This window comes from Dromaius novaehollandiae, chromosome 1 (genome assembly GCF_036370855.1).
Source record: "Dromaius novaehollandiae isolate bDroNov1 chromosome 1, bDroNov1.hap1, whole genome shotgun sequence".
Lineage (NCBI taxonomy): Eukaryota > Metazoa > Chordata > Aves > Casuariiformes > Dromaiidae > Dromaius > Dromaius novaehollandiae.
Window position 1 is genome coordinate 4266883 of NC_088098.1, and position 25488 is coordinate 4292370.

A 25488-nucleotide genomic window follows, 5' to 3' on the forward strand; every position below is an offset into this window, starting at 1 on the left:
CGGCTCAATGGCATGCTAGGGGGAGGAATGCTTGCTCCATACCTCTGACAACAGAAACCAACCTGCTGCCAAAGGAAACACCTTCCTTGAACATGAGGACTTATAATCCCTCCAAAAATCCTGTTTGAATATAACCTATTTAGTTTTATAACTCTGGCTGGATGTGTCACCCATGCACACTTTTAGTCCTTTTTTAACTCATATAAGTTCCTGACACCTACTGTAGCATGTGGCAAGGAGTTATGCAAGCTAGCTGTCCTCCATTTAACCCATTTGAATTTCATGCTTCTTCTGCCTTTTTGACTGTCCTGATGTTCTTCTATGATGGGTCAGGATAGAGACCAATTTGTCAGCTTCCTCCTCCCCATCATTCATTAGTTTCTGTACATTTCCCATCAACCTCTACTTTGTGCTTTTTTAAGTTACTGGTCTGTCATTCCTACACCACAGGAAGCACAAGTTTAAATGCTCCATCAATGCAATTATGGATCTGACAATGCTTCGTTATGCCCTAAAGCAGAGAGGAGCTCTATTTGTTCTGCAATGAAACAGCTCTTAAATTAGGCTATTGCTTCTCCTGTGTAAACATCTTGCTTTGCCTCTGGAATTGGGAAAGTTCACTCTCTCTCTTGCTGTTTGGAAAAGGCCACGTGACACCACACAGCAAGCTTTCACTTTCTGACAAAATTAATGTGTCGATTACTTTGCTTATGCTGTCAACAAGCAGGTGATTTCTCTCTGATCAGATGCACAGAGCTACTAATTTAACATGTGCTTTGCACTGCTTGGCACACTGGGTCCAACCCAGCTCTTGTTTTCACATGTATAAATGGAGAGTCAGTCTCTTGCCATTGTTTTGATTTTACAACACTACTACAAATTAAATTCTTCTATAGTGAGAAATCCACAGACCTTTGTGGTGACCTTATGACAAGCGATAGAGTATTTTTGCTAAATGTTTCATTTGACCTCAGAGAGAGGATAACATTTTGGGAACAAATGGCAGAAACTGATACCTGGCTGTCACAGGGAAAATTTTTGTTAAGCTACAGCCACAGCTGAATTTTGGGATACCTCACATTTTATCTTACTCACAAAAGTCTTTACCCTCTTGTGTCCTCTTCAGGCAACTGGACAATGAGAACACTAATAATGTTTACAAGCCTGAGGAAAAGAAAGCTCATCTTAAGTTTTGTTGCCACTAGACTTCTGTGGAAGAAAGTGGGATAATACCAAATGATGGTACTTTTTGCAAAGCAAGCAAACACTAGCAGATTATCCTTTAAGGTCATTTTATTTTCAGTGAGAAGTTAAACAGTTCCTGTGTCTCTTTAATGGCCATATGGAAGCCCTTTGGCTGACTTTGTTAATCATTCATTCTTCAGTTTGGAGTTAATTGTTTACTAAAACTGTTAAGCTGTGTGCATACAAAGATGCCTTTGGGCTCTTAAATCAGTGGGAATATCTCACTAGAACAACAGAGACATGCCTACTGCTACTATAGCTGCTTGAGTATGCAGGACTCATCGTAGTTACAGAGCTCCAGGCTGCGCCACTTCTGCTTCATGTAAGAATCTCTTGGGATGGAGCGGAGTAACATCCCTACCGGCTGGCTAAAATGGACAAATACTGCTCACAGACAATATAGTTATAGAGTGGTCCTGCAGTGCCTGGCTTTTTTTCTCTGATTGCTCTGCAACATGAGGAAAAAATAATGAGCCTTCTCTGAAAATGATGGTTATGGTCACTACAGCCTCAGTACCTCCTGAGAGAGCGGTGCTGATGCATCCCGTCTGAGGACTTGGCTCTGAAGAATTTGCTTTGACTTATCATGGATTTTGGATGGTGCTGAGCCAAGACAGTGGGTAAAGCCTAGCAGGACAGTAACTCTTTCTGGGTGCACACCTAACCCTGATGGGCCTTTTCTCTCCATAAGGAAGAGTCTGTAGAAGGTAAATCTTTAACACAGAGGGAGAAGGATTCTGCCCATCCTGAAGGCTGCAGGCTGCTGCTACAAAGATGGCACTGGTTCTCCAAGCCACTACCAAACTTCCAGCTGCCTCAGCATACAGTTAGCAGGACAGCATTATGGGGTATTGAGGCAGCCACCTCTCCACACCTGATATTCCCTCCTTCTTGTTCAGCTGTAGTGGTGGATTTTGTGAGGTATACATCTTGCTGCTCAATAGAGACCAAAATTTTTGTGTTTATTCAATATCTAAGAATGAACTGCCATCAGATTGTCACTGATACAAACCAGATCTGGATTCAAAAAGGCAGCATTCAAAAGCAGACCTTCAGACAGGCTCACTGAGTCTCTGAGCTAACTCCAAACACACAGGGGAAAAATAGGAGGGAGAGCAATAGGCCTCAAAACGATGGCTTCAGGGCTTCCAGAGAATCAAAGCATAGGCAGGAGGGAACATAAAAATAGAAGCACAGAATCACATTAGGCTCTGCTGCCCAGTACAAGCCACATTCCAGTTTAATAGCCCTGCATTCCTATCTGAACCACCTCAGACTATGTGCCAGATACCCATCTCAGCTGCATTCTCAGCAGTGCTGGAGGACTTACGCCTGAGTGAGAATGGAGCAAGCAAGATCAGATTCTGGCCCAGCGTCAGCCCCAATTCTCCTCTCTGAACTCATCCAGTTTGCTGACAAACCTAGTTAGCTTTCTAGAGACATACGGCTGATTTACTCGAGCAATTTAATAAAAATGTGGTTTTGACTGACTGCTAATGGGATCACTTGAGATAGACTCAGCTGCTCAGTGTGGGTTACAGTTTTACTTACAAACACAATAAGCATGGAAAACTATCTATGATGACATAACAGGAAAACATTACAATCTCTCTTATAAGACAAGCAAGGTTTTTATACGCATTTAATATAAATTTCTTGGTTTCAGCTGGTTTCTTGATACAATTTTCTGCTTGTGTTTTTTCCAGGGAGATTTATTTTTCCATTGTAATTTTTCAGTTCGTTCCTGGTGTTGGCAATGTGCAGGAACAAAATAATAAATATCAGAAAACACATAATCTCATCCCTTCTCCCCCCCCATTAATTTTGCTTTGCAGAAAGTTCGGTAACACTAACCCCTTCCCCTTTGCACAGAGAAGTCTTGAACCAACCCATACTCGTACAGTGAAGTGAACCAGATTCCATGGTAGGCTCCCAGATGCCATGGTTATCAAGTGCGATTTTACAATCTAATTAGCACAGAATTAAACATTGCACCTTGCTGATGCAGTTGGGTTATTCTTGCCAGAGGGGTTTTACTACCTGTGTAGGGTACGAAGCCTTTTTACTCTGTCTATGGAGGGTAAATGCACACTACAAAGAAATAATGAAGCCTCAGCCACTCTATGCTTGTCATCTCCCTGGTTTATACTCCCCCTTCTGGGGCAGCCCTTCCAGTGGATGGGGTTTGCGAGCATCATGTAAAGAGTAATACTTATCCAGGCTTCTTTGCACTGCTGCGGTCTCTGGATTGTGGCAATGGACAAATTCTAGCCCGGAAATTCCTGCTCTCCCCTCCCACCCAACCTTCTCTCCCAGATTTATGACCACTTCTGCTAAGCCACAGAAGTTCTCAGTGGTTTATATGTAAGGCTGCATTATTGTTTTGGGTCTCCTGGATCTCATACATAATTTGCTGAGACAAAAAACAAGTTCACAATAACAAGAAAACTGGCATCCTATTTTTCAGGTTGCTCACTGTTGTCCTTGAGAGAAAGAGTAGGAGATGCCTGCAGTCTCTCTGGTGATTTGAGAACTAGAGGCAGAGAGCCAGCAAAACTGCTTTCAAGCTCTCAAACCAAGGATACAAACCAGATCACACTGAGTAGCTGAGAAGAGAAAGTAGAGTAGCTAAGAAAGGAGGCTTGACTCTTACAGTGGAAATAGTTGTCTCCTCTCATGCAGCCAGAGAACCTGGCCTCATTTCTTCTTTCTCTCTTCCGATGCTCCTTCCCACTTTAGTCACATCATCAGGGTTGGTGGAAATTGCTATAGCTTCTGAATGGCTGAATCCTATCATGGCAGGGCACTGCTTTCCTCCAAAGAGGTGTTTCTATCACTAAGACTGGCTTCTGAAGGCATGTTTTAAGGACATGTCTCCCCTGAGGTGCTGGCACTGATGGAGATGTGTGGGTGCAAACACCTAGCCTAGGCATGTTTTAAACTATCACACGTGTGAGTATGGCTTGCCCTGCAGGTAATGATTGATCCCAAAGAGATACGTCTTTTAGAGCACAGATGCTCTGGGAAGAGCCCCTTATTCCCCTCACCCTCTCCTTCAATGAATAAAAAGTCCAATGAATAGCCTTCAAAGAATAAAAGGCTAATCAATGCATCTGTTATCTTCTGCTGCCTCCTTAGCATTTTTGTTTTCTACCAAAATCAAGATTCTAATTCATTTTATTAGAAGATGCTATCTGTGAATATCAGGCCGTGGCCAGATCAGAGGAGGTGAAAGAAAGCGAGGAGAGATGCCTTGGCACAGAGACAATGCAAAAGAGAAATGCAGAATGTGTTAACTCAGTGGAAGCTTTTGCATCCACAGAAAATCTGCCTAGTTGCTCTGAATCACCCAGTTCTGCATGTCTGCCTGCAAGCAAGCCTCAAACCTTGGCTTACCTCCTAATGTCCCAGTGGGTTTGCAGTACAACAAGTACCGTTGCTAACAGACTGTGCCTGTCAGCCTGCTGAGCATGAGCTCAGAGATGAGCTTTTTTAGGTTAGACTGCATCCTAGGTAGCAATATCAGAACACAGGAGTGCCTAGTAGGATGAGCTCAGGGGATCAGAACCTTCCTCCTCCAAATGCACAGGACATTTCTTAGCTGGATAGCTCAAAGGCAATTTGAAAGACAAATCATGGACAAATCATGATTTTCAGATGCACTGAAAGCCCCACTAAAAATTATAATAAAGAAACCAGAATGGCTAGTCATCCCTGACAAAGCTCAAATTTTGTGGTCAGATCTGTGCCTGCTGTGCCTGGATTTGTGAACTGTTTTAAACTAAAAGTAAATTTGTTCCTAAACAAATCAGATACTGAACAGAAACTTTTTAATGCCTTTTCATTAGTCATGTGATGAAAGTCTTCTTCCACTGCATGCCTGACACTAACTCTTCAGTTAGTAAAATCTCTGCTTATCAAATGTAATGCTGTCTCTGGAAAATGTGCCATTTTTTCTTTTTGTAATAAATGGAAGAAGCTTTCCCACCCATTCTTCCGTCTCCCTCTCTCCAATCACTTATGGCTTGACAAAACAATATCAAGGGCTAGCTGGGCACCTCCATAGCCAGTGGAGATGGAAGGTCTCCAGTACTTGAGAGGATCAGTCCTTCAGTTCCCATTTATGCCTTATTAACCATGCAAAGAAGAATCATAAGTTGCAAGATTGATTGATGTCTATTTCCCCCCCCCATACCACAATAGTTGATAAATTAGGAGCTTCTTTTGTCTATTTTTGAATGCAGATATTCAGACAAGTTTAGGAGAAACTTAACATCCTTCAAAATCACAGGAATCAATGCCAGCATTTGGCATGCATCACACCACCAAATCAAGCTATAACATGAGTGGCAAACCCAGCCCTTGATAGAAAAGTAAACATTTACCTTTCTTGGTTTCACTTTGTCGTGGTAGTCGTATTGAAAAATCCCCTTGTAGCTAAGTCCTAACCACCACGGAATTCCCTGCTTGTCCTGGAAGAAAAAATAGATGGAGTTAAATAGAATGGGAGGGTGAAATACTGGAGATTTCTTAGGTTGTTAATCAAAGTAAAGATTTGTTTCTAAGCAAGATCCTTGAATGTTGTGAGTGCTGTTAAATTACCCCTGCTAAATTTTCTCAAGTCACTAAGCTCCTTGGTGTCTAGGGGAGATCTGTTGCGCTTTTAGCCATGACATATAAAACCATTTAAAATGCATCACCTGCCATTAAGTCACTCAAAATGCTGTCAGAGGAGGTTTGACTTTGGTCCCTTGTGCCATGGTACATCCTCTTCCTCCTCCTTGTAAATTATTCAGTCTGAACACTCAGAGATTGGAAAGGAAGGAAGGAGAATCGCCCAGCTGACTTGAATTATGGGGAGGGATTTTAGCATTAATCTTGAAAATGCAGCATTAATGGGATCCAAGAGTTACCAAGTGATAAGGTCTGACAGGCTCAGACCCAACTGCTTTGCATCTGAGTAAGCAATAAAACAGTCTTATGGAGTAATGGCTGATATCTGATACCAGCCTTTCTGCAATTTGCTGAAGTGGAGTCCTCAATGAAATTATATCTGTTCCGTTAATGTGACAGAGAAAGGCAGGGTAAAACCCAGCAAAACCAAAACCCCCACATCAGGCAGAAGCAAAGCCTATTATGTGCAATATTTGCTGCCTCGCTACTGCTCACTGATGCTTATTGATCACAGTGATTTCACTGTAGCAGCTCTCAACTGTTTGCAGGCTTGGGCATCCAGCCCAATCCATCAGTTCTTTCTTGGTCTAGTGTAGTGCAAGAGAGAGGGGTGCAACAGGGTGCTGGAGGGACCGTGCCCTCTGGCAAAAGACAAGGCTAATACTTTTCTACAAAATGCCATGCACATTAGCAGGAACAGATGAGGAACACATCTCTCTGAGACAGATACTGTCAGGTATTTGTATTTTTATGGTACCTCGTGTGTGCGCAAGATAATACAGACATACGAAAAAACACACGAGTTGTGCAGAGATAATGATGAAACACATCAAAACTCCAGGGATGATAAGTGGTGAGAAATACTCTGGGCAGTATGGATCTAGCTTTCTGTCTACATTTATTGATTTCTCTACTTAAAAAAAAATGCAATCCTCCACTGCTAGTCAGGCAGGGAAGTGATAATAGAAGACTGGAAGATTTGGTGATAAATCACTAGACAAAAGAAATGAGCGATTTCATGAACACCTGCATGAAATCCATATAGTTAGAAGTACAGAATGGCTTAGGGAGGGGGACATGCTAGCTCTAGAGGATGGCCGAGTGCTTTGGCATTAAAAAGAAGAACTATATCTCTATCCAGTTATCTATATCTCGAGTGAATGGAGCTGCAGCCTGCAGATCATGGCTGGCCCTAGTTAGTTGCTCATAAATCTGCAGGCTGGGAAAAATTTGACCTCCTGAAACTATGAAAAGGGACTGGCTTGTCCCTTTGGTGCAGGTTCACTGGCATCACCAGAGCTTGCTGCTGCTTGCGGGCTGAACATCCTAGCACAATAGAAGGATTGCGAGAATTTTATCTCGAAGAACAGGATTTTCCTCTCTGGAGTTGTATTTACCAAACATTCACTACACAGTTGAAATAAGTTTACCCTACCACAGGAAGTGAAACAAGACTTTAGTAATAGTGTATTGTATTCTGAAAGCAGGATGGTTATTTGTTCCTCTCCCCTCCCCTCTCCAGCATCATTTTAATTCAATAATTGACCCTTTTTTTAGTAAAGCGTACCTTTACTGCGTAATAATGCACTCCATATGTTGGGAGGGATTCTACAATGCTCATATAACTGCAAAACAACACACAAGAGAATAACATGTCTGCGAAACAGAGAAGATTGTCTGAAAAAGAAATACTTAAAAAATTAAATACTTAAGTAAATACATACTTAAAATACAGTATTAGATGAGATGGAGACATAGTTACATATTGGGTTTACAGCCCAATATAAATATTTCCTGACAAAAAAAATGTCATCAGAAGGTGCTCTTATTTCACTTACTTCACAATTGCTTGACCTCTTGTCTGACCATTTAGTTTCTTGTAATGTTCAATTACTCGGTCCTCACTGGAAAGGAAGAAATGAGATGTTGTTTTATCTAACTGCAGTATCATGTCTAAGAAGCTTGCCAAAAGGTGAAGAGACACTTCTGTTAACACAGCTACCAGTCGAGGTAATCAAAACATGCCAAGGAAAAGTGTTAGATAATGGGATTTGATGCAGCCTGGGGAAGACAAGGGGGATGCAAAGACTGAAAACAAAAACTGAATTTCTAAGAGCTGGTTTTCTGGAAGAGGCTTATTTTATTCACAGACATCGTGTCTATTTGTACAGACTTTTCCTCTCTGCCTGACTTCCTTTATCTAAAATTGGCACCCATGATGTTTCACTGTATGGCAAAAAGATGTTTGTTGGAGCTGCTCAAGCTCTGATTTGTCCGAGACGATGCAAATTCTTTCCAAGCCCACCAGCCCTCTTAGCTAGTAGAGCTTTCTGAAATTGGTGGCCAGTCATGTCCCTGAGCCTCACAGATTACCCCTCACTGCAGCTGCATAAAACCATGTACAGGAGCACTTGTGGAAGTACTCTGGAGGCATCTTTCTCAGCAAGCAGTTAAATTCTTAGTGTACACAGAGGCAATGTCTATAACAGCAGGTTAAACAGTGGCAGGGAATGTTTCTAGGCACTCAAACTCAGATGCTTACACTGTTAAAGTGTAGATGTGCCTTGGCATACTTTTGGCTTATACTAATTCGCATTCTCCCAGGCAGCCCCTGGCAGTGGATTGGGAGTTTGCCTGGGGCAGGGTCCATTCCCAGTTTAGAGGCAGCCATGCTGCTTTGCAGACTAAGGGAGTTTCATGGTATGGATGAAGGCTCTTCCACGCCAGTGTGCCTCAGTGTCAGAGAACAGTTCTGGGCATGTTTGATATACGCATGCTGAGGCATGCTGAGACATACACTTATACACAGTGGCGATGCAGCATCCAAGAGCAGCTCAGCATTATCCAAATGACAGACTGAGAGACATTTGTAAGTTCAGCTTTAAAGAGATTCAATTCTACTTCTCCAGTGAACGGGTAGCAGGAGGGCACAGATCCAGAGCCAATGAGATGAGTACAATAAGCTGTGATAGCAGAGTCACAGCATGACAAAATATAAGCCAAGGTTCTCCTTTCAAAGGTTCACAGTGTTCTCCTTTGACTTTATAGCATTCCTCTCAATCTACAACCATGCAATTCATCACAACCTTGAAGCCTCGTGATACTTTCAGACTAGTCTGACTTTGGTTCTTCTCTCACTTCCAACAACATAATGCCCATGGAACCAGTTCTGTTACATTGACATGATGCAAGACTCAAGTCCTAACATTTAAACCCAGCCTCTTGCTCCTTCTGTGGTAACACCAAGGATAAGGACTCTGTGCTGAGTCTCCTGAAGGTACAATGTAGACCTTGCCTGTCCAAGAGGAAGGAAACCTAAACTATTTTTAAGCCACATTTGTGCTCTCCCCACTTGGCACTCCACAAGCTTCCAGTAGTACCAAGCATCTACCTAATGCCATGATCCTGCATGGAGTTTAGGCCAATGTGAACTAGCACTGCTCTCCTCCCCACATTTCCCAAGGTCCAGTGTGCAGTGGGAGTCTTTAAAGGCAGCCGCACAGCTGTCTGCAATGCGGTAATCCTTCCCCCAGGCAGAACGGAAGCTTGTCTCAACGCTGCTTTCCCCACACTCATGCCAGAGGTCTACGTGGAGCCAGAACCTCCACTAGAAAGAGGTTCCCCTGCCCCTGCTGGGCCCCGTCCTGCTGACAATGCCGATAAAGCCCTCTGTGACATCACAGGTAGAGGCTGCACAGAGACTGCTGTGACATCACATCCAGGATGCTCTGTTCTGTGATGTCACAAGGAGGACATTCTGCACTGTGACATGACAAACAGGCTGTTCAGTGCACAGATGGGGCACTGGGGCCCTGGCACAGGGTAGCTGAGGACTGTGTGTCCATCCAAGCATCCCCGATAATACAAAGAAGGGAGAGGAACGGAAACAACTGAGTAGACAGTGCAGGATGACTCAGAGTAGATGGTCTGTCAGATTGTCGGCAGGGCCAGTTGTTCTTCCACAAAGCTGTCACTTGTCTGAGAATAGCTGCTTTCCTTGCTCTCTTGCCAAGTGACTTCCCCCACTCATCCTGACGAACTAAAAGGCTCTCACTGGGGCAGAGTGAAGAGAGGTCCCCCACCAGCACGCCACCGAGGCTGCAGGGTGCTGACTGAGTTGGTGACAAATTATATGGGTAAAAGAATAGTCCAGCTCTCCCATCAAATCCCTCAGAATAATTTTAATGTTTAGAAAATGATCCTTAAGGAAATTCAACAGCCATGAAACTGAATTCAGCCCACTGATCCAAGCAAGTAATTCCCACAGATGTTATGGGCATGCATCTGAAGACAGAGCCTGGCTCTCCTGCTATGATCATTGTAAATAGGATTACTTTTGGAGAAATAACTGAATTACATGCGTGTTCAGTACTGGAAGATCTCCAAACAACATCATTCTTAATGATAAAGATGGACAGAGAGGGCTTACAGCCCTTTGTAATTACCTCCTAAACCCTTGATTACATGTGGATGCAATTCATCTCTGTCTCAGACAGGAGCAAATCAGAAGTTTCACAGAAACCATGGAGTTTCTCCAGCAGAAAACTCCTGTGAGAGTAGAACAAGGTGCTATGAATTGCTCTTTGCTTTGGTTTCTACTCTGTGCAGACCAAGCCCTGATATTAAAGTCATTCAAAGAATGGATAGATCCATCTACCTGCTGATTATCTAATGTGATTCTGAATGTGGTCTGCTTTCTTACAAGCAATTAATATAAAATAATGGATATGTTCTTAGACCGTATCTCTTGCGTAGGGAAGCCAATCAATGGCCCATTTCCTTCAAAGGGATAGATAAGATGTCAGGGAGCTTTTCTGAATAGTGGGATGAATAAAATTATGTTCACAGCCTGTACTAAAAGATATGGGATAATGTAGGCTCTCTCAGTTCTGCGGAGCAAATGCAGACAACACTCTTTATGCCTCTGCTGTCCCATTAACATACTGATGATGTCCTTGTCTGCTGTAAAATGTTCTGAGGTCTACAGATGAACAGTGCCAGAGAAGTATCATCCTTGTTTCTACTTTCATTTGGACAAACAATAAAGCCTGAATTATTAATAGAGCCACGAATACTTACAGTGGGATTCCCTGCCTTTCACCTAACATATCTATGATGCTGGGCTAGTCACACTTCAGGGGAGGAAACAGATACTCCAGAGCACATTTCATCCAATCTATTTTAGATGTCTTCCTTGGGAGGAGGTGACTGCCACTTCTCTCCACTGACAATAAGGGAGCTGAGGGGCCCTAGCTCAGATGGAGGTGAACATGCATATATGGTCAGATGAATCCCACCCTGGCTGCCTGACAGTCATTCCTCTTTCTAACAGTTCTTTCTTTTCATTCCTGCAGCCCCGTGCAAGGAGGATCATCCATCACAGAGGTCACCTTCTGCCTCCAACTCTGAGATGAGGGGCAGGCCCAGCGTGTGCCAGGGAAAACAAACAAAATCATTCATGGGTCAGGAGGAGCATTAGCAGAGCTTATGAAAGGTCTCCCCTGTCATTTCAGCTGTTCATGTTGAGTGGCTGCGGTGCTGTTACTGACAGCTGGGAGAGTACGTGGGACACTGCCTGGACCACCAGCTGACGTCTCTTCTCCCCCAACTTCAGCTTGTTGCTGTGTCAGTAACAAAAAAACTCATTCATAATGCAGGGATCACAGAGGGCATTTAACTAATGCGGAGACACAGGGGCTGCCAAGGCACTACTGTCTGTTTGGCAGCTCATAAAACATTCACCCTAAAGCTCCAAAACGAATACACGGATGATATCCTGCAGCAGACAACTCTGATAAAGATCTTAAGAACTACCAGGAAATCCCTCCTGTTTCAGCAGCTAACAGAACTGGATGGCAGACAACTTGCAAACAAATGCAGGGCCAGCGTTTCTCATCTCCGAGCCAGATTTTCAAAGGTATTTGTTTTCCCCCTCTCCTCCCAGCACAGTGTTTTAAATAGCTGTCCACTCATTACTGTGCCTTACTGTTACCCTGTTTCCACCCTGATTTGTCCATTTTGAGGATATTCTCAACCTTACTAACAATGTCTGCATTTGCAAAGATCCATGCAGTAATATGCTGTCCCACTGAAGACTGCAGAACACCTCTCGGGCCTAAAGGACCAACAGCAGGATCAGAGCCTAAAGTCTGTATTGTATTAGCAAAACTACATAGTGGTTTACAGCTGATATTTTCAGAGTGGGATTTTCTGGCAACCTTGATGCCTTAGGTTGCTAAAAACAAGCATTCATTCAAAGTCTATTGGAACATGGGAGGAGTCTGCCATCCCTCTGGTGCTTTTGAAAATCCCATTCTAGCACCCACTTCTGTGCTATTGCCTCTGCTCCTTGCATTCTTGCTGACAACTAGTGCGGGGTTGGCTTGCTGGGGAGGATCTAAGTGGAATTAAAATGTGATAACAATGGGTGGTGAGGAGCACTGTGAACAAACACGCTTTCTAAAGATTCTCTCCAGCCTAATTGTGATTAGTTTTGTATCTAAAATAACAAATACCGTCAACTGTTTCCATGCATGGGCAAGAGAAATCGAAACTCATGGCCTCAGTTCCTGGATTGTGTGGGAAGACTAGAAGCTCAGCTTTCACTAAAAAACCCCAACAGCCTCCAACTCCCCACTTCTTGCTTCACCAGTTATCAGTCATGCTAAGAGATGCTCGAGAACAAGATGTTCAACTGAACCTTCTTAATCTGTAGATAGCTGGAAACTGCAACTTGATGACATATGAATTACAACCTTCATCTTTACTGTGAAGTCTACAAATTTCCAGAAGGAGGTCACAGAGAAGGGAAAGGCCTGGAGCAAGGATGTGTAACCAGGAGAGTCCATGAAGGTGGAGCCAGAGGTCCCAGACTGTCTTGATTCAGCCCTGGCTGAATCTTATCTTGGTGAAGCTATGATAATATCCACTCGAATATCTGTGTTATCACCTCTTAGTCCATTTTGGACTATTTTTGATACAGTTTCAAATATACCATAGGATTTGTTTCCTTGTTTGTTTTAAACTAACTAGAGCAATTACTCTTCCCACCCCTAACGTTTTAAATGTTTCTCTCCGGAGCTGGAAATTCACTTGCTATTGCTTTGTGCTAATGCTGGAGAACTGACTGCATATAGAAATGGACAGGGTGAAATTTGTGTCAAGTATATAATTTGCACGAGATGCAAAAGTGAATGGATGCAGCATGCTAGTAGAAAGAGTTGTAAAAATCTGCCTTTTAGATCACCGAAGTTTGTTTTTCAGAGGCTTTTTGTCTGATTCATCAGCAGCCTCTTCCTGAGAAGGTTCACCCTTGCAGAGGGTGTTTATGGAAAACACACTATTAAAAAATAATGAACTACTGGTATACAATGGGTCTGTAAGACTTAGTCACTGAAGTGAAATCACAAGGGAGTTACAGGACTGCAGTCACTTGTTTTATTACCCTATTGGAAACAACCAGCTTCTCAACTGGGACCTTTTCTTAGTCACTTGAGAACTCCCACAAAATTAAGCACAACTGCAGTAAAGCGCTGTATCCTGTGTTTATCTGTAAATACTCGCATTCTGAGCAGATTTTCACACAGCTCTTCTTGCTCCAGGTGACTCAGCATAGCCCAAACCCAAGGAGAGTGTCTGTAAGGAGAGAGGCAGTCCCAGACTGCATGCCGACTTCCCAGCAGACATCCTCGACATGAGCATGGTGACTAACACTCGACAGTGGGGGCAGACAGGGCCTGATAGGCAGCCCACGTTGTTACTGCTTTCCTGCATACAGACATCATCACAGGCAACTGAAGCAAAGGTTATCTGAGCACATTAATTTGAAGTCCATGCTGCTTCTGAAGTGTCAGATTTGCCTTCTCCTCTGTCCCTGGCTATTTGTTCCCACCACTTCTCTTGTGGTGACACTGGAGATTGACTTGCCTGTCTGTCAGTCAGACCAGGCAACAGACCTGGCTGGAAATGCATCATTTTTTAATTTGGTGGATTAGTCTGTGAAAAAAGGAAGGAGATGTTCCAAAGAGGAAGGCCATTCTGCCTCCAGTGAAACTGCAGCCTATGTTTATCAGATTTTCACAAAGTTTGGTTTGATTCAATGGTTCTCAGGCAGAAACACCAGGTGTCTGTGACCAACCACAACTTTTATATAAATGCTCCTAATCCCAGCCTGGGACGGAGTGTCTCCTGATGTGCTCAGAAAGTGGTTAGACCCTCACAGACTAGCTTTTCTACAGCTTTGTGCTAGGAACAGCTAATTCTGGTACTGTAGCCATGCTATGAAGAGTGGATAGCAAAGGGAAGAACTGAGATCACAAACCACAAATGGAAATTTTTTCCCTGCCATCCTTAAATTACCAGGATGCAGAAATTAAGCGCAGCAGATAAGAGAACTTCTCGCCCATCCTCAGGCTTATAGCCTAATGCTTTAAAGACAAGCATGAAAGAGGAACAAACAAAAAATCAAATGAAAACATCTCCCTATTAGTGAAAAGTCTTTTCCTAAATTCTTTCCTACTTTCACAGATAAAAGGGATAGGTGAGGTGACACACAAGCTATCTGTGAGTAAACAAAATTTAACTGTGACCCTGCTCCAACCCTGGATTTTATTTTCAGTGCAATAAAACCAGAGTTTACAAGCCTCCCCCACTGAGATCACCTAGTACATATAAGGAGATAAATAAGGCCCTTTTACTTTGGCTATGCCATGCAGAGAGGACTTGCGAGACGAAGCTCAACCACTCAGAAACAGTGCAAAGCAGCACAAAACACTGACATTTCGAAATGGGAAGACTCTCTCTTGTCTTTTCACAGATGCAGAGTGCTGGAAAAGGAAATGCCACATCATGCCTCCTGACTTCAGGGAACTTTCACATTTACAGTGAATTTTCTGGGCAAACATTACTGCAGCCATTTGCCAGATGGGGAAACTGAGGCCTGGGGTGATAGCTCAGCTTGCATTGAATCATGCAATGAATCAATGGCAGGCAAGAGCTAAAAGGCAGAAATGCTGGCATTCCTAGTCTCATCCCAGATCACTAACTGCCACAGCCTGGGCCTGGATGAGACACTGCACAATTTCTCAGCAGAATGATACATTACCAGTAAGCAAGTGAAGGGTGCTCCTTCAGCGCTGGTGTTGGAAGGGCCGGCAGCTTCTTTAATTCATTCCTTACAATTTCATTGCTGAAAGAGAGTTCAAAAGGAGGATCAGGCTACAAGAAAACAACCACAATATTTGATATGACCTGACCTAGCTGGCAGGCTGCAACGGCTCTGCATCTGTTCCTCCTTAACAAAAGGCACTGGGGTTTCCTTTCTCCTTTCTCTTTATTTGTTTTATGGCAGCCCAGTTAACTTTTCCCTTTATTATCAAAATTGGAGAGAAACTCTCCCAGATGGTTGTGTCGAAGCATTTCCTATCACTGACTCTGAACACACAAATCACCACGTCACACTTCATTGAGCAGAGTCCTATGAACACATTCATACAGAGAAAAAAATCAAGGGCTGGAGAAAAGAAAAGAGATGCTTTCAACTGCAATAAGGCCCCTTTGTTTAATGCCTTACAACCTGCTGCAAAAAGTAATGATTTGTTTTCTTAGCAACACAGGTTCCTCTTAGCCTATTGCCCCAGTACCCTGGGCTTTGCACATTTTCACTGATCAGACTCCAGCTTGAATCTATATCATGCTGCACAAAACCCTCTGCGGGGCCAGGCCTAACCACTTCCCTAACACTCCCCTCTCTGCAACCTCCATTGACTGCTCTGGCCAGCTGTAGCAGCATATCTGCACAATGAGTGAGCAGGGAAAGCTCATGAAAGGGGAGACAGATTCTTGCAGATGAAATGAAATCATGGGATGTTCTCCTAGAGACCCAAAATGCCTCTCCTCCCACTTTTAAACACACACAAAATTGTGCACATGCAAAAATATCTCAAAGGCTTGGAAAGGAAAGTGGTTTTGCTATTACTTTTAAATTCTTACAGATATGCAGGCAAGAGGGTCAGACAGGACACTGAGGAGTGCCAAATAATTAATGTTTATTGGCTTCCTTTTTAATAACAGTTTTTTCTGCCTTCTTGTACTCTTCCCTTTATCCTGCCAAACAGTGTGGCTGACATGGAGCTGCAGATGCAGATCCCTTTCCCAGAGCTCCGGATTTCCCAGTCCACTAGCTTCTCCTGTATGGCAGCAGGGTCATAAGCCAGGCAGACACGTAGTCTTGGCATCCCCAGGTGTATAGCAGCCCACCTAGCAGGACTCTCTGACTCTTAAAAGCCTAAGAAGCCCTGGTCTCTGGCACAGGCTGTATGGTTGCTCCTGGAAGCATGCTACTGCTTCAGTTTTTAGCAAATATCTTCCCATGGCATTTCTCCCTTTGCATATCCCAGCAGCAGGCCCTGCCTGAGCCCTTGGTGGGTTTGTCTTAACTGGAGCTTGCAGGTTAATGGCTAGGATGAGCGTAAAACATAGTGTAAACCACCAACATAAATCCTGGAGCAGTCATTTTGGGCATGTCTACAGGCATTTATTATCATGGTGCTCCCTGACAATCAATTAAGTAGTGTTAAAATAGGACCACAATTTCTAGTTGAGCCAAATCCGTGAGAAAGATGCCCAAGTCTAAATTAGGTTCAGATTTTGCTGGTGGGTGAAGATGTGTTGAACACTGTTTACAAGAAATAACTAAGGCAACCACTTCCATGTTAAGCACATAGAAAACCACTCAGTAGCATCTCATATGCCAAGTCAGATGACTCTTGGCAAACAGTAATGTTTAAACACTCACTGCTGCCTAAGTCCCACGGTCCTTTGACCATCAGTTCTTCCTTCATAGGTGCAAATGTTCAAAATATGTTCAGAAGTTTCCTTCTATGGCAGGTATATATCTGCACAAGTCTGAACAAGAAGCTACTCTGTTCCATGTTATCTGCTGATCTGGCCACCCTGCTCTGTGAGTGACAGCCTAGAAAACAAGCTGATGCTCTTTTGTGTTTACTAGGTCTGCCCAGTTCTCCACGGCGTGTGCATACTCAGCTTTTACTGATTTTTTAACACAATGAAAATAACTGAAAAATAACCAGCACAATTGGAGCACAAGCTGCAGTCACTACACTCAAGTGAAGGTTTTTTGAAGCTGGCTGCTCAGAATGGTTCCACAGAAGGAAGTTGTGAAATTTCCAAAACTCTTCTGGGAAGACAGGGAGTAATTTCCAAACAGGGACTTTCTGAGCCCAGACAGCTATCAGATAGGACAAGATTAGCAGTGACTAACTAACTTTGAGAGTCTGGGAAAAACCCTGAACCAGGAATGGCTCCCATGAAAGAAAGGGCTAACACTACTCAGCTCCATCTTTTCCACAAAGTTGCCGTGTGATAAAATATCTATCAAGCATCAGAGGAAAAGACATTATTAGTAAGGTTGTTGGATGGGATTTTCATTTCTGATCAGTATTTAGAAAATAAAGGTAATCTCTCATAACTCCAAAAGGCCAAATGTATTTCAGGGAATCATTTCCAGGAACAGGAAGGTATTTCCTTCCATGATCCATGCATTCACTAACTTTTCTGGCAAGACTAGTCTCAAGACAAATGAATTTAGACTCCCCAAGGACATTAAATGAAGAGGAAGGAGGAAAAAAATAATGACTCGGGTTGCATTTGAACTGGTGACCATGAGGTCAGTTTCTTCTTGGCTCCTTTTAAAACACCAAAATCCTTAATTTTTCAAATGTTTTCAACAGGATCACAAGTGGTTTCTTACTTACTGCCTTTCCCGCTCCTTCTATTGAAACATCTCAATGTGTTTATTTTATTACTGTATTTAGAGAGTGTTTGTTTAATCCAGTCACTTGTGTTGCATTTATTTTATATTCTGAAGTGTCTAGTATACCTCCAGGGTAGATATATACGGAAGGGTGCTTTAGATAACAGATGTATTAATACGCAGGGGAAAGGCTCCCCACACATGGTCTCTGTGTCCTCCAGACCACTTCATTCCTGCATTATTGTGGAAATTATATTATTTAAAAACTGAGTAATAACAAGAAAACAGAGCTGGAAAAGCCACCTGCAGGGGAATCTGAAATCTGGTTAGATATCCAGAAATAGGGTTGCTTGGCTAAAGAATGGACCTAGAAAACAGGAACTCCTGAGTTCTGGTCTTAGTTCTGGCACTGCCTGTTTAATGAGTCTTGGCCAAATAAATGAGTCTCCACATCTCAGGATGTCTACATATGTGGGTAAAAAGACTACCTAGCCACTTCATAAGCATTTTGTGAAAAACTGTTTTTTTGCCAATTGCCTGCAGTAATTTTAAGCAAGATTACATATGCAATTATGTCTCAGAAAATCCATCCATATTCCAGCATGTGTAGTAACAATGATCAGTTACAAAACAAAATTGCAGGTAAAAGTTCTCAGCTCTTCTCAGCATGGTAATTAACTCTGTTGAATGCAAAAGGAAGCACACAGTCTGAGATTTAGGATCTCCTCCATGCAGCTGCAAGATGGATGGATGCAGGCTATAATCCCTTAATGAATTCTAATTGTTTAAATGGCATTTGATTACACAGAAGGAAAGGTAAGCTTGAAACTGTGTTAGATTACCACCTGTCATTACCTTGATATTATTGTAAAATTCAGCTTAACGACAAGCTGGCCCTTTGCTTTCCTCCCATGTTCAAATTTTGCAGGGAAATGCTGGACTTCACTCCAAATGTCTCATATTTCTTGACTAGAGGAAGTCTAGCAATGAGAGCCTGTCTCAGGAACTAGCTGCAACATTTCAGCTTTTTTTTTTTTAATTTAGGCTTTTCTTTTTCCTCCCAAAATTGGGGGATAAATGATCAGTGTATGTTATTTCTGGCTGCCTTGACATAGCTGCTGTTTAAAGTTTAAGAGCTGGATTCTGCACATTTAAAACTGAAGTCAGTGCAAGTTTCTCCAAAGGTTTTCATCAATGTCAGACTCTGAATCCAGGATTAATTTAGAGGGAAAATCTCAACTATTTTAGCATATACTCTGCTCTCCTTAAAATTAGCCAGGACACTCCAGTGCCTTCTTGTATGTACACCTAAAGAGGGTCACACCTATAGGACTTGGGTTTATCAGAGGAATCTAAACTAGTCCTGTCCATGCTCTGCCAACCAAGAATAACTCAGCTCCTGACTAGAAACAATATTAGCTTGAGCTAATAAGCTTTATATCTGTCTGCAGGATACTATTTTAGGAGCTTTACACATGCAGTTCTGTACCTCTGAAGTCAAAAATTTTGTTACTGATATCAAAAAGCACAGATCAAATATTAAGTGTCCTGTTCATCCTGAGAATCAACTGAACATGGATACCCAATTGTCCTATATTCAGTGGTATATCCCAGCCTAAATGAAAACCTTTTTCAGTCCTGTCAGCTGAAGCATTTGGGGAGTCTCTTAGATAAAGTGAAAACTGTTGTCCTTTAATGAACAAAGGACAAGGAACTTCTTACGGTGAATAACTTTATTTTAAAACCTAGCTGAGCAGTAATACCTGCCTCAAATTCTGCCTAAATCTCTATCTAATCAGAAATGCGCCCTTTCTGCAATTCTGCTTGCAAAAACCTGAATTGGAGAAGGCCACTTGCAGCAAACCCTGAGAAATACTTTTTCTAGGGCGATTCAGACTACTTGCTCTCCAGGCTTACCAGACACCGGGCAGTCACTGTGACGCTCGAGTTAGGCGCTTCTGCTAGGTAGCCAGAATCAGCACTGAAAGACTCATGCATGATGATGCCCTACCGAAGGACGCAGGACATGTGTGCTTGAAATGGCACGTAAGTCCTGTTCGAGGAAAGGAAAGCAGAGTACTATGAGCACAGCTATTATTCCCAGGTATGGGATGAGTTCCTCAAAAGCAGCAGCGAGAGCTGCTGTCATTGTAGCTGCAACAGTTCACAAGTTTGGAAAACTGCCTCCTAGATTTTGTAAAATCAGTTCTGTTTTTTAAGCTTCTGTATGGTCTAAAAAGCAGACTTGCAACTGCATTCAGCAGGCCTGAACCAGTCCCCTCTGATCTACTACCTGGGTGCTATGGGGTTTGGGGTTAATGGGGTTAATCGTGCTAAGGCCGCCATGCGCAGGTGCCAACCCACAGCTGAAGCTGTGACAACTTGATATCGGATTTCACAGCACCTTAGGTGATCGGCAGCAACTCATAGGAAGGCTCCCATGGGAATAGCAATTCTGCCATCATTAGGAATGAGTCAGTGCTTATGTACTTTCCTGGATCAGGGCCAAAGAGAAACGTCCAGTCTTACAGGCTGTAAATTTGATGGTGGCAGTAGACAATACATGTGTGGAAATCTGCAGTCTGCATTCCAAGCATGCAACTCTTTAGAATTAACTTTTTCTCTTTAAAACAAAGCAGGGTTGAAGAGTTCAGCCTTTATACAATGTATGCTGCCATCCACAACATATTATCTTTAAATCTCCACTGCAAGAGATTTGGCAACTGGAGAGCTTCTCTGTTTCAAAGAATAGCCAATTCTATTACAAGCAACATTTTACCAGCAACTAACCTCAACCACTGAAGCCAACTTCAGCCCTAACAGAAGTCAGAACATTAGTATCTATTTGCAGTTACTCTTGCTGGCCCCAGGCTTGATTTGCCTCTCAGATTTTACATTCCTGATATGAATAGCCACAAATCTCAGTGGGCAAAGTCTTGACCACAATGACCTTATTTTGAATTCAGTAGCACCTGGATCTCACCCAGCACATAAACCCTTGTCAGTGCACATTAGATAGCAGCTGCTGGACAGACAACCCTAAAGACGCTAAGTCTACTCCTAGAACATAGAGGGTCAGGGTAGGTTTCTTCTACCTTCCTCCAGCAAAAAGCTTTAAATGCCATTAGTATGGCAGGTTGCTTTACATCCAAAGCCTATTTATCCCTGGCAGTGTCCATATGCCAACAAGTTGTTATTATAGCAGCACTTCTCTGCCTATGACCTGGATGGAAGGTTACCACCTTCCACTTAAAATCTTTGAGATCCACAGGTGAAAAGCACTGAGAGGTAACTTTTAATGGTGATGGTGATAAATGTCACACCACCATGAAGAAAGCAGTTAACATCATGTGTTGTGGTCTTCTGTGGTCTTACTGTCTAGCCAAATGTACTGTAGTACACTCAGTCATTCCTTTTACCAGGGACATCAAACTGCTTTGAGCAGATGGATGCTTTCCACAGCTATTTCCAGGCACGGAAATGGATACCTGAAGATAAAATGCTCTCAGACATATTACCCCAAGCCATCTAACTGATTCCTTTCTGTCCTGAGTTTCATACTAAGCTAGGCAGAAATATGCTATTTGAATGTGTTTTCCTCATGTCCAGGATATTTTGAGAAACTTTAATTAGTGTTCTTCATAGCAAAACCAGTGGAAGATGTGGTTTATCATAGGTTTGAATGGCAAAACTCTGCTGGGTCCAGCTGTTCTGGGCTAATCATTTGGCAGGGTATGGAAAACCAGACAGCAAGTACAACAGCTAAATGTGTCCCAGTGCCCCCTAAATAAACACTGCTGATAACTGAGTTATTCCGAAGTGGGTGGAACTGAAAAATGAAGCAAGACTGGGCTTGTGTTTCTGTGGTCAGATGCTTGTCAGGATTTTGCAAGCTGATTAAGGTTCTGAGAAACGATAAGGCAAAACTTGAACTTCCTTTTATCAAGGGTTACCTTGTGTCATGTCACATTCCAGGATGAGCATGCAGTACTCGCAGTGCATTGTCTTTTCACTGATTTGTCCAAATTTAGCTGGCTAGAAGTCTTTGTCTAACAGAATATGGAACATTATGTTTATCTGGTCTCTCTGTTATTCAGTATCTTCTATGGGTCTACAGAATACCTCTGCACTTTTCTCTCAGTGTACCTCAATGCTGACAAAACAGACACCTCTCCATGCTCTGCTGGTAATTCAACCTCCTTCCCCATTCAAACCTTGTTTTCTTTTTTGAAATCTACTTCAGTGGATGTTGTTATCCTCCAGCTGAGTTCAGGTTCAGGTTCGCAAATGTAATATATGGTATATGGAAAATTTTTAGCATAGACAGTTCTCCTGGGCTCCAGATAAAGGACATTCATGTTTCTTACATGAGGCAGCCTGACACTGACCTTTGGTCACTACTGTGTAACTCATGCATATAACTCATGGATACTGTCAACTTACAGAAGAATTAGGCATTTCATTAGCAGTCTTCTGAAACACTAAGCACAGTCATCCGTTTGAATTTCTTACAACACTTCTTAAGGTTAGGCTCAAAGGATAGCAGAACTTCAAAAAACCCAATCATCTACATTCTGATTTTGATAACTCTGTCCAAATTCAAGCTGAAATATCAATTAGTGATGGAATTTTAAGCCTCTGGCTGGATATGTGATATAACAACAATTGTGGAGTCATTTCCTTAGTAATTTCCTTCTGGAGACTACTCTATTTCCTGAACTTCTTGGGCATATAAATGCATTCGTCAACAATGTAGTCACAAACAATGCTGTTTGCAATGTGTGCTCTGGTCAAAGGCTGTGTTTTGTGAAGAAATGATTTCTAGCAATGCATTCCTGTTGCTACAGCTACAAACTGAGTTGCATCACTTGTGCAGTGATTTAATCAGCTTCATTCTCACAACCCACAATGGCAAAAAATTTAAATTCACGTACCTTGAAAAATCTCCTTTTGCTTCCTGTAAAATGAAGGATGGAAAGCAAAAATATATTATTAAAAGCAGAAAAAAAGAAAAAGAAAACTACTGTTCAAGACTTACACTTGTAAAATTCATTTAGCAGCAATTTCCTTTTGTAACTGATTTCTCAAACATTTTCTGAACCAGTCTCTAATGGACTAAGTCAAGTGCCCTGAAACATATGGCAGTAAGCTAGGCAGATCTAACAAACTAAAGGTTTGTGAAATACATGGATGGATGATTCTTCATTCTGCTTGTGGAGACCAACAGGCTGCAGGAAACAATGCTAGTAAATAAGTAGGTATTCTTTTTGCTCAATGTGGAAGTTACATTACTAGAAGATCTCCAAAGTCTCAGTGGACTCTGAAAACTCCCTGACTCTTCTTACAAGTGTTCTGGCTATTTTAGTAACTAGATTTTGAATAACCTAGCTCACTCTCAGCTTTCAAGGGGAGGCAGCTTCTCTAATTCCTCACTGGGTGTTTGGGGGAGTATTTACTTCCCTTACTTAAATACTTAAATATCTGTATTTATTACCATCATAGCCTGATGCTAAAGGGTTGGGTAATGTTCCTCTCTAGCAGTTAGATTAATGTCTGAGTCTTACTGGATATCTGGAGAACCCTCAAAATATGCTGAGTCACCTCCTGAATAGATGTAATACACATTTTGCATTTTCTACGCACAAATTGCATTTTACAGAGTGTATGTCAAGCTCTGCTTTGCCGCCAGCTACGTACAAAGCACAGTGCAATAATGTAGTTTGTAACTTGGCAGTAATGTAACTTGTGTTTTCACTGCCAAGAGAACCTGGTTTTGCATTCAGGTGTTTGTCTCTGCAGCCATTGATCCACCCACAAAACCACTCAGCCCAGGCTCAGTGAAGCTTTAATCCTGAGGTTGGGGTAAGTTTGTGCTGGTAATACACCACTTTGAAGTGAGGGTGCAGACTAAATCACTTGAGTTCTGACAGTCCTCTAGTATCTTCCCATTTTCCCCTGAGTGAACTGAAGGGCAGACAAGCTCTCCTATGCTTCACAGGAAGGAATCATCACGCATCTCATAATTATAGTTCAACACATAGCAAAAAACCAAGTGATATGCCCCAGACTCGTGCAGGCATGAGCATATTAAACTGAAAAATATTTTGTGGGGTAGAGTCAGTTCTTCAGTTCTACTTCAGTTCTCAGACCTAAATGCTGAGGTGAAAATTGAGACGTAATACAGATAGCTGTACGATCCCTCTTGTTTTGCTTGGATCCTGTCTCAAACATGGGTTGTAGTAATTTCTGGTTACAGACATCAGAGGTGTGGCCTGTTTTGACTGCTTTCATTAGGTTACATATTAAACTACTGCAGGAATACATGCAACATCCTGTGCTTTTCTGTGATGAAAAACACAATCACAGCAATGAGGGTTACACTGGCAGATCTGGATCTGCTTGTACAATTGCTAATTGCTCAAGTTATTCATTATGATGAGCAGACAATAGATGCATAACCCTACTGCTGATTCTCACAATGAGCCTGTTGTTTGATGTATATTCCCCCAACATGCCAATATGCAATTTCTGTAATGTGCTTTTAATTGAGTCCCCCATCCTGACTCTCTCACTCCATTTTTGTTACATAAAATGATCTTAATGAAGATTCAAATCCCTACGCATTAATTGCTTCCTGAAGCAATTTTCACATGAAAAGTGCTACAGAAGTGCAATGCTTTGTTATTTATTAGGGCAGTCTGAGGAGAAAGCTTTTCTGCTCACATGGATCCTCATAGTTTCATGGCTGACAAGAAAGAGATTAAAAACTGCACTGAAAAAAGGGGAACAAGAATCATCTGACAATTATCTCTGATCTGCTCCCACAGCCATGAATGCTCATAAAAAGGCATCTTTCACAAAACCCACTTCCACTATCCTGAAGAAATTCCTCTTGGAACCACAGATTTACTAAGCTCTGCTGGTAATCTGCTCTCTGGCCCTTCCCTCTTCTGGCAGAACAGGACACAATTTTTGTTTCTGAAGGAGGTTTTTGGTAAGTCTTTGAGCCTTTCTGTCCACATTGGGGAATACAGACAGGTGCACATACAGAAGCTTTCTAATGGAGATCTTCACAGGGCCAAGCTCTAATGGGAAAAGAAGTGTAGCAGAGTCACTGGAGGGGAACACATCATATTAGGATTTCACCTAGGAAATCTCATTCAACACTTAAATTTTCACTGGTTTTACATCATATACTAGGGCCTTTAATATCTATGTTGCTGCAAGCATAACATGTTTGCAAAATGTTGGGCAGTGGTATCTGCTTCCTCGATGGAAAGTTCTGGTTTGGGAGCTTCTGTATCTGTTTTACATCATTATAAATGATGAAAGGTGTGTAAGGACAATTTTCATAGCTTGTCTGCTGACAAGTGAGAGGTCATCTTCATGGCAAACCTGACAGAACTTGAAGGCTGCATACATTGAAATCTCAGCTACACAGAGAAGGACTCTTTCCTTCATTTCACAGGGACTCTGAGATTAAGTTGCTTGGGCCAAGAGGGAGTGTAACCCCTGTGAAGCATGGAGTTAGTACTGTCCCAGTGCTAGTCCTCCACCTCCTTCCTGCCATTCTCCCACAGGTTTGGAAAGGACAGACAACTATTCCCATACGTCACTGGGAAAGAATCACAGTGCTGCACTTGTGTCCTGCAGATCCATGGGCACAGGATGTGGGACATTCCTTTGAGATCCCATTAGCGAGGACAGCGCATGGCCATTTCCCATCCTGTCCATGGGTCAAGGCAGAGCTACAGGCCCTGTGCCCCACTGCGGCAGTAAGCATGCTACCAGAGACA

General features: G+C 42.5%; 1 protein-coding gene across 7 annotated transcripts in view; it reads right to left on the reverse strand.

Annotated features, from left to right (window-relative positions):
• FRMD4A (FERM domain containing 4A) overlaps nucleotides 1-25488 on the reverse strand; it is a 299143-nt gene that overhangs the window by 52061 nt on the left and 221594 nt on the right. For all 7 annotated transcript variants that reach the window (XM_064504777.1, XM_064504774.1, XM_026119401.2 and 4 more), the window contains exons 7-11: nucleotides 22627-22649; nucleotides 15023-15106; nucleotides 7758-7823; nucleotides 7487-7544; nucleotides 5631-5717 (exon numbers count right to left, since the gene is read on the reverse strand). In XM_064504777.1, coding sequence (XP_064360847.1) covers nucleotides 5631-5717; nucleotides 7487-7544; nucleotides 7758-7823; nucleotides 15023-15106; nucleotides 22627-22649 — 318 coding nt within the window. The remainder of the gene's footprint in view (nucleotides 1-5630; nucleotides 5718-7486; nucleotides 7545-7757; nucleotides 7824-15022; nucleotides 15107-22626; nucleotides 22650-25488) is intronic.